Source organism: Bufo bufo, chromosome 3 (genome assembly GCF_905171765.1).
Source record: "Bufo bufo chromosome 3, aBufBuf1.1, whole genome shotgun sequence".
Lineage (NCBI taxonomy): Eukaryota > Metazoa > Chordata > Amphibia > Anura > Bufonidae > Bufo > Bufo bufo.
Genome location: NC_053391.1, coordinates 34,739,864 through 34,757,229, shown reverse-complemented (window position 1 = coordinate 34,757,229; position 17,366 = coordinate 34,739,864). Strand labels below are relative to the sequence as shown.

General features: G+C 42.7%; 2 protein-coding genes across 3 annotated transcripts in view; one reads left to right on the top strand and one right to left on the bottom strand.

The window, feature by feature from the left end:
- Positions 1 to 386: 386 nt before the first annotated feature.
- Positions 387 to 2,354, bottom strand: LOC120993608. The gene is made up of 2 exons (XM_040422083.1): positions 1,729 to 2,354; positions 387 to 457 (listed from the first exon to the last, which is right to left on the bottom strand). Exons 1-2 carry the CDS (start codon positions 2,352 to 2,354, stop codon positions 409 to 411), a joined length of 675 nt encoding a protein of 224 aa, XP_040278017.1. The 3' UTR covers positions 387 to 408.
- A 2,747-nt stretch (positions 2,355 to 5,101) lies between these two features.
- The window catches only part of LOC120994467 (interferon-induced GTP-binding protein Mx1-like), a 47,913-nt gene continuing 35,648 nt past the window's right edge, over positions 5,102 to 17,366 (top strand). Inside the window, exon 1 of one of the 2 annotated variants that reach the window (XM_040423067.1) lies at positions 5,102 to 5,206. In XM_040423067.1, the coding sequence (XP_040279001.1) occupies positions 5,136 to 5,206 (71 nt within the window). In that variant the 5' untranslated portion in view covers positions 5,102 to 5,135. The remainder of the gene's footprint in view (positions 5,207 to 17,366) is intronic. The other variant, XM_040423068.1, reaches the window with a different exon arrangement.

Sequence of the window (17,366 nt, the reverse complement as noted above, 5' to 3'; positions counted from 1 at the left end):
CTGACAGTCTTTGGCAATATAAAGAAAATGATGATCAGCCGGCACTCCGTAACAAATAGCGTGGTGCTCTCGTCCGAGATCACGATCTCATAAATATAGTAAAGGAAGACCGGCACACACTGTTTCTTGAAGAAAGAAAATCTTTATTGTCACATATAATCCGTGACGGGTTTCGACTCACATCTGGAGCCTTTCTCAAACGTATAGGATATGATACAAACAGTAATGAACACATGGCATTTAAATAGCCCGCCAAGGCGGAAGTGACATCACATTACCATAGTAACCAAATCAACAAAGCAATTAAACAATTAAATTATAAAGCAGATGAAGAAAATGAAGAAAAGATCCCAGCCGCAATCAATTGGCAATTCAAATGCTGAATATTTCGTAATGGCAATGGTAGGGTTAAATAAAGTTGCAGATTAATGATGCCGCTGGGATGTCTTCAGGTTTTCTAAAGGAAAAAAGAAAACAAGTTATTTGATACATTGATTTGCAACAATGGTAAATGTTTTTATATACAAAAAGAAAGAGTTTATAAATGGTAGCAAATATCTAGAGAACTGAAGATTCACAAGAAGCTGTGGAGGTCATAGTCCCGGTTCAAGCCCTTGGGCTCCAATGTTTGCAAAGTGTGAATCCAGTAAGATTCACGCTTCTTCAACATCTTAACCCTGTCACCAGCTCTACGGGGTTGTGATACATGTTCTATTATCTGAAACCGCAGTTGCAAAATATTATGGTTACAACGTTAAAAGTGGTGCGGTATAGGTAAAAGCAGGTTCTTTTTCCGTATGGTAGATTTATGTTTGGAAAACGATCCTTCATACGCATCGAGGTCTCGCCCTAGTCTTTGGCAATATGTGATGTTGATGAGCAGCACTTGTAGCAAATGCGGTTCTCCTTGAGGAAGGCTTTGCGATGACTGTTTCACGGCTGGCGGAGCTGTAATGCCTGTAAGAATCTGCAGGTGAAATGTTAGTTTTGTGCACCGCCACTGATCCTTTGTGTAGTCTGTGGTCATAGGGAGTGGCACAAGACTGTGATAGATCAAAGCTAGGGTCATTACGAATATTAGCCTCTAGCCTTACAAAGTCAACAAACACACTGAAGGGAGGGAATGGCACATTGTAGGTATGTTTGTACCTTGACCCGTGGGAGACCCATTTCTCCTGCAGGTTGTGGGGAAGCTTTAATACAATAGGCTTGACACCTCTGGTAGTGTCGAGGAAAGCAAGCCCCGGTAAATCCCCTTCGGCTTTGGCAACCTGTAATTCCATCAGTAGATCACTTAAATCCCTAAGTTTCTGGAACCCTTTGCTAGATATTTTAGGGAATTTGTCAATTCTTTTAAACAACGCATCCTCTATGACCTCTGCAGAACCATAACATTCATCAAGTCTATCCCAGATCATTTTTAGGCCAATCTCTGGGTAGTTTATATTAATATCCCTGATTCTCTTGGCATGTTCTACAGAGTCTTTTCCAAGCCGGTCTACGAGGAAGTCTATCTCCTCACTACATGACAGACCCATGTCTTTTGTAATGTTATAAACGGAGGCCCGCCATGCTCTATAGTTTTCAGGGCGATCGCTGAACTTCGCCAGTCCCTTTGTAACTAGCTCTCGTTTAGTAAAGAACCTGGCAAAGTCTATTGTGCTCTGGTTACTACGAAGGTTGGTTGGAGGTGGAAAGTCACAGTGAGAGTGTGGTGGGCGATCATACCTGTATGGAGTCTCTGACTTAGGCCAGTCCATGTCATACCGTCTTGTAGGATAAGGTGGCTCTGCAGGCTGGACTGGAAGCTGGCTTCCTCGGTGTACAGGGAAGTTAGCTGGAGTTTTGTCACGTGGCTCTGGGCTCTCTTGTTTGTAGGACTGGGTTCCGAGCGTGACTCTTTCTTTTGGACGGTATGATTCCTCTGTGGCATAGGTGACATCTTCGGTTCCTGGGAATGGATCAGCATTGCTGTTTGGTCTAGAGTGTTGACGGACGTACTCTGAAGTGCGTTGTACAGGATCTTGCTGGCCGAGTTCTGGACTAAGCACACTGCGGTGACTTTCGGTTTTCTGGTATTCCATTGCTTCCAAGAACTCTGCTTCAGCTATGGCGGCTGCCGTTTCTTTCTCTACGGCGAGCTTTTCTAGCTTTGCATCTAAGAGGACCTGTTGCTTTGCTTTCTCAGCCCTTTCTTCTTTCATCTTCATTTCTTGTTCGGCAAAGGCTGCTTTGACCTTCGCGGCTTCTGCCTTTGCACGGGCAATGGCGGCTGCATTGCTAACGGAAGACGACTTGGTGGAACAGTCCTTCCCTGATCTTGTCTTGTAGCTTGATACTGTGCTACGCGACATGATGTTAGTGAAGACACTTAACTGCGTGGAGACCACTGTGCTGTGGAATGCCGGTCGCTGTGCTTAGAGAGCGGTCACAGTATGCAATCAAATGTGTCTACATTGCTTGAAGCAGCTATCCCCTTGCAGCACTGGACTGTATAGAAGTCGCTGTGGTGTCCGTTTGCAGATATTGCGTGGACCGTAACAGACTTCTGTGTAGTCAGGTGCGTCTCTCTCGCTAGAAGTCGTCGTTTACTGTCCTGTTCTTACAACATGTACCCCCGGGGTCTGTATGCAGTTCAACAGGCAGATATCACCATTCTACTAGTTAATAAGATGAGACTTGTTTCTGTAATCTGTGGTTTTTATTAACCGGCAGTAGATAAGGTAAACTATAAGAAAATGAACATACAAGAACTGAATATACAGCACAATGTACACAAAACTTATGCAAAAACATGAATCCCTTACCGACGATGCTTTAGTAAGAGACACACAATGTGCAGCTGCTCCTTCCATGAGGTGAAGAGAAAAAGGAAGAAGGTGCCTGTCTCTTTCCCACAAAGCACTGTGAGCAGGAAGTCAGGTGACCTAATGAATATGCATAGTTTAACAAGGCAGAAGATGCACTTACAGCTAAAGGTCATTAGATGGTGCTGAAGGCACACATATGAACACACACATTAACAAACTATGCAATAGTTAGTGAAGAGAAGACAGTACACCAAGACACCTCAGGACAATGAGCCCCAGACAAAATGAAATGGAGGCAAATGTGAGGATAAAAAGACTTGGTTATTAAAAAGGATTGATAAGCATACCCTGAGTGGTGTGTCGATCTCTCAGCCACCTCCTGACCCAACGCATTTTCGCCAGTGATCTGGCTTCTTCCGGGGCTTCTTCCTAATGCCCCCATACATTAGTACTCCTCCTAATATGTGATGGCCCCAAGTTGTGCAAATAGAATAACAATCAGTAATATTCGCCTATCCCCGCTCTCCCGATGACCGGAGAACATCCCGCTCACCCTAACTGGCGCCATGCACCTGGTGGGATGAGTAGACAAGGACAGGCCGGGGATGATCCTCAGGCCGTGTGCTCTTCTACTCAGTTCAACAGGCAATGTCTCCGCAACACACCTGCTGGAGGGAACACGGCCAAGGGATGAGGCCCAGGCCGTAATGGATAACAGGCATTATTACTGTGTGTGTACTGCAGAAGGGGGGCCACTTTCGTAACTCCAAAATGGAGGACGTCACACCCCCAAAAGGAGGACATCACACCATCAGTGGGTGACAACAGGACAAACAGAAAGGAAGCTATAGGGTACCTGCACACGTAACGGAATATGCGCAGAGTAGTACAGTACCAGCAAAGTGTACGGGATTACACAAACCTCATGTACACTTTGTGGATGTTTTCCTCAGCATGTCAGTTATGTTTGCGGTTTTAGCTGCGCATTTAACCCTTTTCTAATTAAGGTGGAAAGCTAAATTACACTAGAAATCAAGATAAATCATTGCTTTACTCACCGACCATGCGGCCTCCTTGTGATAATTAAATCCTTTCCTCGCTGCCTCCAAGAGATTGCTATTCGACATTACAGGGAAGAGATATAAGATCGGAGGACTACAACTCCAAGCAAGTTCATACTATTATGTAATATCAGAGGACATTACAGGACGAGGTATAAAAGGAGGGAACTACAACTCCAAGCATATACTGTTTGTTAATATGTGATATCAGAGGACATTACAGGGAGGAAGTATAGGAGGAGAGGACTACAACTCCTAGCATGTCCAGGCTGTTATTATGTGATATCAAAGGACATTACTAGGAGAAAGCATAGAAGGAGAAAACTACAACTCCCAGCATGTCCAGGCTGTTATTATTTGATATCAGAGGACATTACAGAAGAAGATATGAGGAGAGTGCTACAACTCCCAGCATGTCCAGGCTATTATGTGATATCAAAGGACATTACAGGAGGAGGTGTAAAAGGAGGGAACTACAACTCCAAGCATGCTGAGGCCGTTATTATGTGATTTTAGAGGACATTACAGGCAGGAGGAATAAGAGAAAGGAACCACAACTCCCAGCATGTCGAGGCCGTTATTATGTGATATAAGAGGAAGTGATGCTTCTTGATTTTCTTCTCCACACAAAGCTGGGTCTCCTCATGTCACAGGACATCATTACTTGCGGCGTAAAAGAAATTGCAGATTTTGTCACACGCCACATCTGCAGCAAAATTTGTGCCAATCTTAAGAAGTGGCGAGAAAAGGGGACGAGGAGGGGGCGTCGCTGCACATCCGCCACATTTATCTTCATTCACCCCAGTTTTCTGCCATTAATAAAGACAGGAATCTATGGCGGCAAGGAGGCTGCCGTAGATTTTATACAGCCTCACGGAGGATGCGGCAAATTGTTGAGAGGCCTCTACATAAATTTGGCGCAACCTCTGGCACCGCAAAATTTAATCAAGACCGGCGTGGAAAACACTGTTCTTTATAAATGTCCCCCTCTGTCTGCAAGTCTGACCCCAAATACTGCTAAGGAGGCCAGACAACTCTCACTGCATCCCTGCTTGTGTGTGATACATGTCTCTGTAACGTCCATGGACTACAACTCCCAGCATCCCCTCCTAGCAGTGGCATCTACTTCTATGAGTCTGCAGATATCTCAGGCTTGGGCAGGTTTCCTTTCCCCGAAGATGCCATAGTTTCAGTTTCGTTTCTTTACAATGATGAAATCCCCCCTCCCATCACTGTTTCCAGTCCTGGTACATAAAGCTGCTTCATGATCTCACTTCTCCATTCTCCTCGGCTGCAGCAGCGTGACTCAGAGACCGAGCTCCGAACACAGGGCAGGTAAGACGGAGTATATTCTTTTCTGGGGCGTGAAGAGAGCACATGTGGACATAACTACTGTGACGTGGCCATAGGCGTGCGCAGCCTATTGCTTTAGGGTGTGCACCCTAAAGCATAAACATACACGCCACGTGCGCATGTATGTATGTATATATTATATACACATACACACACACATATACAGTACAGACCAAAAGTTTGGACACACCTTCTCATTCAAAGAGTTTTCTTTATTTTCATGACTATGAAGGCATCAAAACTATGAATTAACACATGTGGAATTATATACATAACAAACAAGTGTGAAACAACTGAAAATATGTCATATTCTAGGTTCTTCAAAGTAGCCACCTTTTGCTTTGATTACTGCTTTGCACACTCTTGGCATTCTCTTGATGAGCTTCAAGAGGTAGTCCCCTGAAATGGTCTTCACTTCACAGGTGTGCCCTGTCAGGTTTATTAAGTGGGATTTCTTGCCTTATAAATGGGGTTGGGACCATCAGTTGCGTTGAGGAGAAGTCAGGTGGATAGTCCTACTGAATAGACTGTTAGAATTTGTATTATGGCAAGAAAAAAGCAGCTAAGTAAAGAAAAACTAGTGGCCATCATTACTTTAAGAAATGAAAGTCAGTCAGTCAGCCGAAAAATTGGGAAAACTTTGAAAGTAAGGGCTATTTGACCATGAAGGAGAGTGATGGGGTGCTGCGCCAGATGACCTGGCCTCCACAGTCACCGGACCTGAACTCAATCGAGATGGTTTGGGGTGAGCTGGACCGCAGAGTGAAGGCAAAAGGGCCAACAAGTGCTAAGCATCTCTGGGAACTCCTTCAAGACTGTTGGAAGACCATTTCAGGGGACTACCTCTTGAAGCTCATCAAGAGAATGCCAAGAGTGTGCAAAGCAGTAATCAAAGCAAAAGGTGGCTACTTTGGAGAACCTAGAATATGACATATTTTCAGTTGTTTCACACTTGTTTATACTGTATATAATTCCACATGTGTTAATTCATAGTTTTGATGCCTTCATAGTCATGAAAATAAAGAAAACTCTTTGAATGAGAAGGTGTGTCCAAACTTTTGGTCTGTACTGTATATACACAAATACATTCTGCATACATACATACAGACCCGCACTATCAATATAATGAAGGGAGAAGAAATCACTTTTAAACTTACCCGAATTTTTCGCCCTATAAGATGCTCCAGGCCCATAAGACGCACCTAGGTTTTAGAGGGGGGGCAATAAAAAAAAAACATTTTTCATTACACCTGAGGTCAGACCACCAATGTTAATCAGACCTCAGCTGACAGCGCCAATAAGATCCACAATGTTAATAAGACCCCAATAAGACCTCAGATCAGAGCCCAATGTGAATGACCCCCAATCAGACCTCAGATAAGAGCCCCAGTGCCTCATATCAGACCCCAGTGCCCCTCTTCATCCCCCTAGTGCCTCATATCAGCCCCCATTGCCCCTCTTCAGCCCCCCAGTGCCTCATATCAGCCCCCCAGCAGCCTCTCTTGAGCCCCCAGTGCCACTCTTCATCCCCCCAGTGCCTCATATCAGCCCCCATTGCCCCTCTTCAGCCCCCCAGTGCCTCATATCAGCCCCCCAGCAGCCTCTCTTGAGCCCCCAGTGCCTCTCTTCAGCCCCCCAGTGCCTCATATCAGCCCGCAGTTCCCCTCTTCAGCCCCCCAGTGCCTCATATCAGCCCCAATGCCTATCTGGGCATAACTACTTTGAAGGGGGCACATCTGGGCATGGCAACTGTGAAGGGAGTACATCTGGACATAACTGTTGTGAAGGGGGAATATGTGAGCATTACTACTGTGAAGGGGCATATGTAGGCATCACTACTGTGAGGGACACAATGTTGGCATTACTACTGTGAAGGAGGCACATGCAGAAATATATACTGTGAGGAGCACATATGGGCATAACTACTGTGAGGGGCCTAACTAGTGAAAAGAGGGCACAGTGTGGGCATTACTACTGTGTGCTGGCACAAAGGCAGAATGATTACTATGTGGGTCATTAAGGGGACTGGATGTGAATAGTTTGGATGCTTAGGACGAAGTTAGCGGCGCGGTCTAGCATGAAACACGTATTGTCCCTCTTTGCCATTTTCAAAAGTCGAGAGGTACTGTATGCCGCTTTGCTTAATGAAGGGTTAACAAATCATACATATAACTAGTAATAATTTGGAGGATCTCACACATAATACCTCCAGCTCCTACGCCCATAAATCATAACGATAATGATCAAACACTCAAATCTACCCGGCCATTAAGCTTGGTGACTCAACCCTCTAAAAGGGTCTTTGGGGCCCACGAAGGTATCAGGCCCTGGACCCACCGGAGGATCTTCTGCTACTCTGGTGGGCCAGTCCTCGCTGCTGAGGTAACTGGACACCTCTGTGGAGAATCAGGTATAATTTATAGCTTAGATCTCCTGCTGGAAAACCTGTTTGTACAATCGGGACAGGATGTCCACCTTCAGGAGCTCCTGGAAGAACATTCCAGGAAACCGTTGTGCATTCAGGGCATGGACAGTTAACCCGTTCATGACCATGTGAAATACAAAATGAGTTTAAGTACAAATAGACATCCTTATTCATAACTGTATAGTTAAATATTAATAAATAAACCCAGGGGAGTGAAGAAAGCAGAAAAGAACAAGAAGAGAAAAGAGGCGCAATAATCCCACGAGCCTCCATATTTGCCAAATGGCAACAGGAGACGTTCATGTGTTTTCCAGTGAGATCAAGGATTACAAGACTAAAAAGACGAGGCATGAACTTAAAGGGGTTATCCAAGACTTTGATAGTGATGACCTGTCCTCGGGATAGGTCATCAATATTAGGTTGATGGGAGCCCAACACCCGACACCCCACAAAAATAAAATAAAATCTATACAGAGAGGGTGGCAGCCTAGCAGGAGCTGTGCCATACTGGGGGCACCTGGCAGTGGCCCTATGAACTGAATTTAGAAAGGGGGGGGGCCTGTACCAGCCATATCAGAGGGTGCCACAAGAAAATATAATCTATACAGAGTGAGAGGTGGGCAGGGGCAGCCAATCATTCAATTATATACAGGGGTCAAAATAAAAAAAAATATATAGTCTGGGTGGGGGCCAAGTGAAATATATATAGTCTGGGTGGGGGCCAAATGAAATATATACAGTCTGGGTGGGGGCCAAATGAAATATATACAGTCTGGGTGGGGGCCAAATAAAATATATACAGTCTTGGTGGGGGGCCAAATGAAATATATATAGTCTGGGTTGGGGCCAAATGAAATATATATAGTCTTGGTGGGGGCCAAATGAAATATATATAGTCTTGGTGGGGGCCAAATGAAATATATATAGTCTTGGTGGGGGCCAAATGAAATATATATAGTCTGGGTGGGGGCCAAATGAAATATATATAGTCTTGGTGGGGGCCAAATGAAATATATATAGTCTTGGTGGGGGCCAAATGAAATATATATAGTCTGGGTGGGGGCCAAATGAAATCTATATAGTCTTGGTGGGGGCCAAATGAAATATATATAGTCTGGGTGGGGGCCAAATGAAATATATATAGTCTGGGTGGGGGCCAAATGAAATATATATAGTCTGGGTGGGGGCCAAATGAAATATATACAGTCTTGGTGGGGGCCAAATGAAATATATATAGTCTTGGTGGGGGCCAAATGAAATATATATAGTCTTGGTGGGGGCCAAATGAAATATATATAGTCTTGGTGGGGGCCAAATGAAATATATATAGTCTTGGTGGGGGCCAAATGAAATATATATAGTCTGGGTGGGGGCCAAATGAAATATATATAGTCTTGGTGGGGGCCAAATGAAATATATATAGTCTTGGTGGGGGCCAAATGAAATCTATATAGTCTGGGTGGGGGCCAAATGAAATCTATATAGTCTTGGTGGGGGCCAAATTAAATATATATAGTCTGGGTGGGGGCCAAATGAAATATATATAGTCTGGGTGGGGGCCAAATGAAATATATATAGTCTGGGTGGGGGCCAAATGAAATATATATAGTCTGGGTGGGGGCCGAATGAAATATATATAGTCTTGGTGGGGGCCAAATGATATATATATAGTCTGGGTGGGGGCCGAATGAAATATATATAGTCTTGGTGGGGGCCAAGTGAAATATATATAGTCTAGGTGGGGGCCAAATGAAATATATATAGTCTGGGTGGGGGCCAAATGAAATATATATAGTCTGGGTGGGGGCCGAATGAAATATATATAGTCTTGGTGGGGGCCAAGTGAAATATATATAGTCTAGGTGGGGGCCAAATGAAATATATATAGTCTAGGTGGGGGCCAAATAATATATATAGTCTGGGTGGGGGCCAAATGAAATATATATAGTCTAGGTGGGGGCCAAATGAAATATATACAGTCTGGGTGGGGGCCAAATGATATATATATAGTCTGGGTGGGGGCCGAATGAAATATATATAGTCTTGGTGGGGGCCAAGTGAAATATATATAGTCTAGGTGGGGGCCAAATGAAATATATATAGTCTGGGTGGGGGCCAAATGAAATATATATAGTCTGGGTGGGGGCCGAATGAAATATATATAGTCTTGGTGGGGGCCAAGTGAAATATATATAGTCTAGGTGGGGGCCAAATGAAATATATACAGTCTAGGTGGGGGCCAAATGAAATATATATAGTCTGGGTGGGGGCCAAATGAAATATATATAGTCTGGGTGGGGGCCAAATGAAATATATATAGTCTAGGTGGGGGCCAAATGAAATATATATAGTCTAGGTGGGGGCCAAATGAAATATATATAGTCTGGGTGGGGGCCAAATGAAATATATACAGTCTGGGTGGGGGCCAAATGAAATATATAAATATTTTTTCTACTATATTAGATATTAATAAATTTGTAAGACAATTGACAGTCACTAGACATTTCAGTGATATCAATGTGGATGAGCCCCTGCCGAATATCGATCAGACATGTTCTGAAAACAGGATTGAAAATGAATACCTTCATTTGTCTTTCCAAGAACAACTAGCTTTAACATGTCTCACCGATCTCCGTGGGGAATCATTTGAATATGATGAACATGTTAGTGCCCAAAAATTCAGAACTACCAATCCAGGTTTCTATCCTACCATGTCCAGAACTACAAACATGGACACTTTTCAGGATATTATAGAAAAGGAGTTGAAACAGATGCACAATCACATCCAGGACGAGGGGGGACATGCCAACCTGTCCATGAAACATAAAAAAGCTATCAAAGAATTATCTGATAACGAACGCATAGTCATAAAAATGGCTGACAAGGGGGCTCTGTCGTCGTCCTGGATTGTGACATGTACTGTGAACAAATGAATAAACTGCTCTCAGACTCTGCAGTGTATCAAAGGTTGGATACAGATCCCCAGCTTAAATACAGGGTAGAATTTCTTGATATCCTAAGAAGGGGCTTGGAGTGTAATCATATTAGTCAAAAGCAATTCAGCTATTTAAATGTCAAATTTACAGTTACACCCATAATGCATGCTCTTCCAAAAATCCACAAGGGCCAATTCCCCCCTCCTCTACGTCCCATAGTCAGTGGGATTGGATCCCTAACAGAAAGGCTAGGCGAGTGGCTAGACTGCAATTTGCAGCCCTTGGTTAAAAGAATTCCAGGGTACATTAAAGACACCACTTCAATTCTACAATCTTTTTATGATATGACCTGGGACGAAAATTATAGATGGCTGTCTATTGATGTGGTGTCGCTTTACCCATCGATACCACATCATGTGGCGATGCTAGCACTGGAATTTCACCTGCACAAATATAGTAATTTTTCTGAGGATCTTATAGATTACATCCGATCTGTCACCCAATTCCTCATGTCTCACAATTACTTCTCGTTTAACTCTATATACTATGTACAGACCTCTGGCGTATCAATGGGTGCCAAGTACTCACCCTCCCTGGCTAATTTGACAATGTCTTATTGGGAGGAAGCATATGTTTATAATGTGAAAAATCCCTTCAGGGAACATGTGGTGTGGTATGGCAGGTACATTGACGATATGCTCCTCATATGGAGCGGCGATGTGCCTGCCATACAGCACTTCATGCGATACCTTGAAAATAATGCATATAATTTAAAATTCACACATACGGAGCATTCACAAAGTATCAATTTCCTTGACCTTACACTTCTGGGAAAACCTGGCCAAATCATTCAAACTAAAACCTATCGCAAGGAAATAACAGGGAATACTCTGTTACGGGCAAACAGCCACCACCCTACTCACACAATAAAATCAATCCCTGTGGGAGAGTTCACAGGCGCCTACAGAAACTGCAGTACCGCAGCGGCTTTTGAAATAGAAGCCCAAATTATTGCAGATAGATTAAAACAGAGAGCATATCCCCAAATGGATGATATCCAGAGGTCTAGCTATAACAAAAAGTAAAAATAGGAAAGAATTACTCTTCCCAATCCGTGAGAAAAATAATTTTATACAGAAACCTGGAGTTGTAGGATCGGATAAAAATGACAATGAAAATCTACCCACACATGTTTTGACATACAGCAAACAATTCGAAAAAATACAACAAATTATTAAGAGATATTTACCAATCCTCTATGATGACGAAGTATTGCACTGAATGCTAAAACAAGGTTGCAGAATTGAGTCTAGACGGCCAAGAACTATAGGAAACGATTTGTCTCCATCTATGTATACACAAAGGGTTAAACATAAACGGGATCCATGGCTAATCTATAAAGGTTTTACCAAATGCGGAGGCTTGCGCTGCCGCACCTGCACATATGCAGTGAATACAAAAACCTTCCATGATGCCAATAATTCCCATACCTACCCAATCAAATCATATATTAATTGTAATTCAATAGGGGTGATATACATTATAAAATGTGTAGCCTGTGACATGATGTATGTGGGCTGCACCACCAGAAAGCTCAAAATTCAAATTTTGGAGCACCTTAACTACATAAAAAATCCGCACAGTGTGAACATATCCAATGCGGCCAGACACTTTATTTGCAAACATGAAAGCCAAGTGCGCAATTTCAAAGCTTTTGCAATAGAACAAGTAAGACTACCTAGCAGAGGAGGAGATCTTAAACGTCTGGTGAGATTGAGAGAAGCCTTCTGGATTTTCAAATTGAATACCAGGCATCCTAATGGCCTGAATATGAAAAAAGAGCTCATGTATTTCTATTGACCAATGGTCTCTTTTTGCATCATATTACCTTTTACACTGCAATTGAGAGTACTAGCGGGAGCGGGGAGAGGGAAAGAGCCTATGTCAGATATAGCAGTGGGAACACTGTCACATATGGATCCATGCATGGATGCGGTTGTATATAGCTGGTGTGGTGTTCTACTGCTATCGTGACATTTGATATTCTACCATAATTTTATTATGTATACTGTTTTTATTTATGTTATATTTCACGTTTGATTTAATTGACAAACTGATGACTATATGTGGATGCATAAATGATCAATGCATATTGTAAAACACATGAGCACTGCTACATCTGGAAAATAAGAGGTTAAAGTGTGCTTTGCCTCCTCTGCTCCCCCGCCCTGCAGGTGGGGGGCAGTGAGTAATTACTCTACAAACCAACATAAAACCACCAGAGGTAACACAGCTCATTGTTACGACTAAGAACTATTGTTCGAAACGCGTCAAAGTTGCTTCACTTGTGGGTGGATGTCCTGTCTAAACTGTCTACTGCCTGATTAAAAGACGAAGATTTTAGCTACCAAAATCGTGAGTGCTGGAATTTTGTTGTGCTTCATACTACAAATGAAATATATACAGTCTTGGTGGGGGCCAAATGAAATATATATAGTCTGGGTGGGGGCCAAATGAAATATATATAGTCTAGGTGGGGGCCAAATGAAATATATATAGTCTAGGTGGGGGCCAAATGAAATATATATAGTCTAGGTGGGGGCCAAATGAAATATATATAGTCTGGGTGGGGGCCAAATAAAATATATACAGTCTGGGTTGGGGCCAAATGAAATATATATATAGTCTAGGTGGGGGCCAAATGAAATGTATACAGTCTGGGTGGGGGCCAAGTGAAATATATATAGTCTGGGTGGGGGCCAAATTATATATATACAGAGCGAGTGGCGGGGGAGGGGGGCGGGGTAATGGGGTTGCGGGTTAATGGGGGGGCCCAATCCAAAGTTTGCCCTGGGCCCATAGACCTCTAGTTATGCCACTGGTCCCAGCCCTCCTGGGACTATGGGACACCCGCTGAAATCTGGGACCTACCAGATCCAAGATGGTTTGGAGATATAGCTGAGCTGCTTCGAGCTCCAATACCCAGCACAGCCACTATTTGTGGCTCTGTAGCCAGTGGCAGGGCCCTTCAATCAGCCGATCAGTGGAGGAGCCAAGAGTCTGATATAGATGCCTGGGATGAAAGATAAACCATAAGTTTTGTATCATAGGAAATATGTGCCGCAAGCAGAGGAGCAGAGTGGAGGATGGGAGTAGTAGTGGCTTTGGCTGCAATAATTATTCACAGTGGCAATCCTCACACAGATGCTCCCTAGAGCCAGGGAAGTGATAGGAGGGTGCACCCTTTCTGCCATTGGGGCACACCCTGATGTTGGGGCTCCTGCCTGATGGTTATTAGGGTGCATTGGTGTTATGAGTGTTGTAGAGGTGCACGCCATGAGTTGTAGGTGCTGTAGTGTCTCTTTGCTAAAATGAGGAAAAGGGATAAAAACACAGTTGCAAAATATTTACAGTGAAAATCCATCCAGATTGCAATGTATGGATATAGGCCAGATTAGGGGTTGTAGTACTCTACAGTTGACAATATTACTCTTGCAATGGTGACTATAAGGCCTAATTCACACAAACGTATGGCTTTTATAGTTTTTTGCGGTCCGTTTTTCACGGATCCGTTGTTCCATTTTTGAGTTCCGTTGTGTTTCCGTTTCCTTTCCGTTTTTCCGTTCCGTTTTTTCCGTGTGGCATATACAGTATACAGTAATTACACAGAAAAAATTGGGCTGGGCACAACAGTTTCAATTGATGGTTCTGCAAAAATGGAACGGATACGGAAGACATACGGATGCATTTCCGTATGTGTTCCGTTTTTTTTGCGGACCCATTAACTTGAATGGAGCCACGGAACGTGATTTGCGGGCAATGATAGGACATGTTCTATCTTTCAACGGAACGGAAAAACGGAAATACGGAAATGGAATGCTTACGGAACACATTCCGTTTTTTTTGCGGAACCATTGAAATGAATGGTTCCGTATACGGAACACAAAAAAACGGCCCGTACACTCGCAAAAAAAAACGTTTGTGTGAACTAGGCCTAACTTCCAGCTGAGAGGAACAGAATTAAGATATGGTGGGCCAGATTATGTCCAAGTGTGAAGGATGTTTTAACAATGTCCCTCTCATTGCACTAAAGTCTCAGCTTTAAACAGCCAATACCTTACTGACTGACTCCATTGATCGGCCATGCCGATTCTGGACCTTCTAGTTCTTTTCTTTCTGATTGCCTGGAGTACTGTGTAGTAGAGATGGTTTCCTCTTTGTGGATTTCTCAGGGATAGTGGTTCTCTGGGGTGAAGGACTAGTTCTCTGAGAAGTGAGCACATCTAGCTTCTCTCCCTTTCTCAGATAGAAACTGACTGAGCTAGGGGGGACCTAAGTCCAACACCTAGCTTCCTACAGGGGCATAGTCAGGTTTATTAGCCCTGACTAATCCATATAACACTATTCAAGGGCATAAAAAACATTAGAACATTACATTACATTATGCAACATTTAAAAGCTAAACACCGTCCAAATGCTAAAAAGTGACAATAGAAACAAATGGGGTCATTTATCAAACTGGTGTAAAGTAGAAGTGGCTTAGTTGCCTATAGCAACCAATCAGATTCCACCTTTTATTTTCCAAAGGAGGTGTCAAAAATTAAAGGTGGAATCTGATTGGTTGCTATGGGCAACTAAGCCACTTCTGCTTTACACCAGTTTGATAAATGACCCCAAAAGTTTTATTGTGCTTTCCCGGCTAATGGCTTCCCAACTAGAATCCATCTTAATTGCCTTCTCTGTTCTGTTATACCTTATGGTGTATAAATATTTGGTTTTAAGAAGTTATCTGTGGCTGTAATTTCCATATGCTTTTCATCCTGTAACGCCTCCTCTTCTGTGAGCTCATAGTCCGTGTCCAGCAGTGCTTTCCTGAGTTGGAGAGAGGATTTTCCGTTCACCTCTATGTCATTTCTCAAGGTACATTCAGTAAATTACCTAAAGACATATCTATTTCATCTCCCTCACTGGAATTCTACATGCAACTGGTGTCTCTAGGGGAATGAGTATAGCCAGTTCCATTGTTTGTCCAAGAGATTGCCACTCACACTCTTCAGACACTTCTCTCATGTACATACCGGTAAGTGGCAGAATATCTACCACTCAACAGAACGAATTAGCTGACCCGATGGTCTGTAGTTCCATGGGTTTTAAAGTCCAATCCACATTGCAATAGGGATCCTTTGAAAATAAAATGAAAACAGTGTAACGTTGCCACATTGCATAATTCAGAAGCAATTTACTGCCATACTTCCAGAATACAAGAATCAAATCAGCAATAAAATGTGGCATACTGAATCCTTTGCCTGACCTGGATTTCACCACTTCAGCTTCTTCCACGGCATGTAAGGTGTGCATACTCATTAACTATTTAAAAGCTGCTAATTACACACACTCCACAAATATATACAATTTTCAAAGATTTGCTCACTTCTATAACTGAATCTCTATTTCCGTACACGCTGTAAAATGTATTGTCTCCAATGAGGCTATTTAAAGGTGGCCTCAGTTATCGCGAGACTATATTAGTCATGCTGAATAAGAAATGAATACAGTGGCTCACCCATCGTAATGTCTGGGTCTAGGCGCTCAGTTAAAGGCTTACCCTGTAGCCGCTCAATATTAAGGATAATTACAGTGTATAATAATGTATTAACAGGCACTCTACCATCTGAGACTGCATCAAGGTTCAATGCTTTAATAAGATATCCCTCAAATCAAAATACATAAGCATTAAATCAGTACAATAAAAAATTAATACAGTTAAAAAATATGTCCGCATTAATAGCAAAAATTTGCATTTCTCATAAATAAATAGATGATGGACTATCAGATTTATGTTCTCCTTTTTGTAAACATTAGTTCATGATTGAGATATTGTAGACTTTGGATCCTTATTTAAACATGATTAGTAAAAAATAAAAATAAAACATTAAAAAATATATAGTTCCTGATGTGAAAAAGAGTAGTTGGTATTAGTGGTATTAGTTGATCATGATTGGAATATTTAATCAATGTTCAAGATTATGTTTGGTCAATGATGCCAATGATTAGTATTTGTTAATTCAGTATATGAATCATTCATTTAATATATTGAACTGATATGCAGTATCTGTTGATTGGTTATTTAATGTTCAGAAGAATATATGTACAGTATATATAGAGAGCTTTTATTTTGCTGCTAGCAGCTCTTATTACCCCGCTGTCGTTTTCACAAGATATGCAGGCTGTATATGCGGTACCTCCTGTTATTAAGCAGGCTCCCCGTATGCTGAGCGATGTGTCTGAGCGTTATGCTTCCTCTTGGCTTGGCGTCCCACGTGGCGTCCCACTTGTTGATCGACATGTCGATATGGCAGGCTCATTGCCGAGGGCCGCAACTGGCGCTGCTTTCTTAACTGGATAGGATAATCACTTGCTTCAATCAAATTTACAGTTGTGAGTCTCGGCTGTAATCTTTAGGGGGTCCTTTTGGATTGCATCAAATGTCACAAAACGCGTTTCGGAGCTTGCATGCTCCTTCATCAGTGGTCCCATATGCAATCCATTGAATGTACTAATTAAACTCTACCGCTGTGTGGGACGGGACCTCTCAATGAGGTATAATTGGAAATCTGGATTGGATCCTCAATATTGTATCTCTATATGTCACAGATCTAACATGCTGCATATAGGGGCATACAAGACGCACCTACAATTTTGGTGTGCTTTCCATGCATTTTTACATATTAGGCCTCATGCACACAACCGTAGTTCTGGTCTGCATCCGAGCCGCAGTTTT

What these genes read in the sequence shown, in the direction of transcription:
- LOC120993608 (XM_040422083.1), bottom strand. Translation starts at nt 2,354, where the DNA reads ATGTCGCGTAGCACAGTATCAAGCTACAAGACAAGATCAGGGAAGGAC. An exon ending in AAGTCAGAGACTCCATACAG is followed by an intron (nt 458 to 1,728) that starts GTATGATCGCCC and finishes TTTTTCCTTTAG; the next exon opens with AAAACCTGAAGACATCCCAG.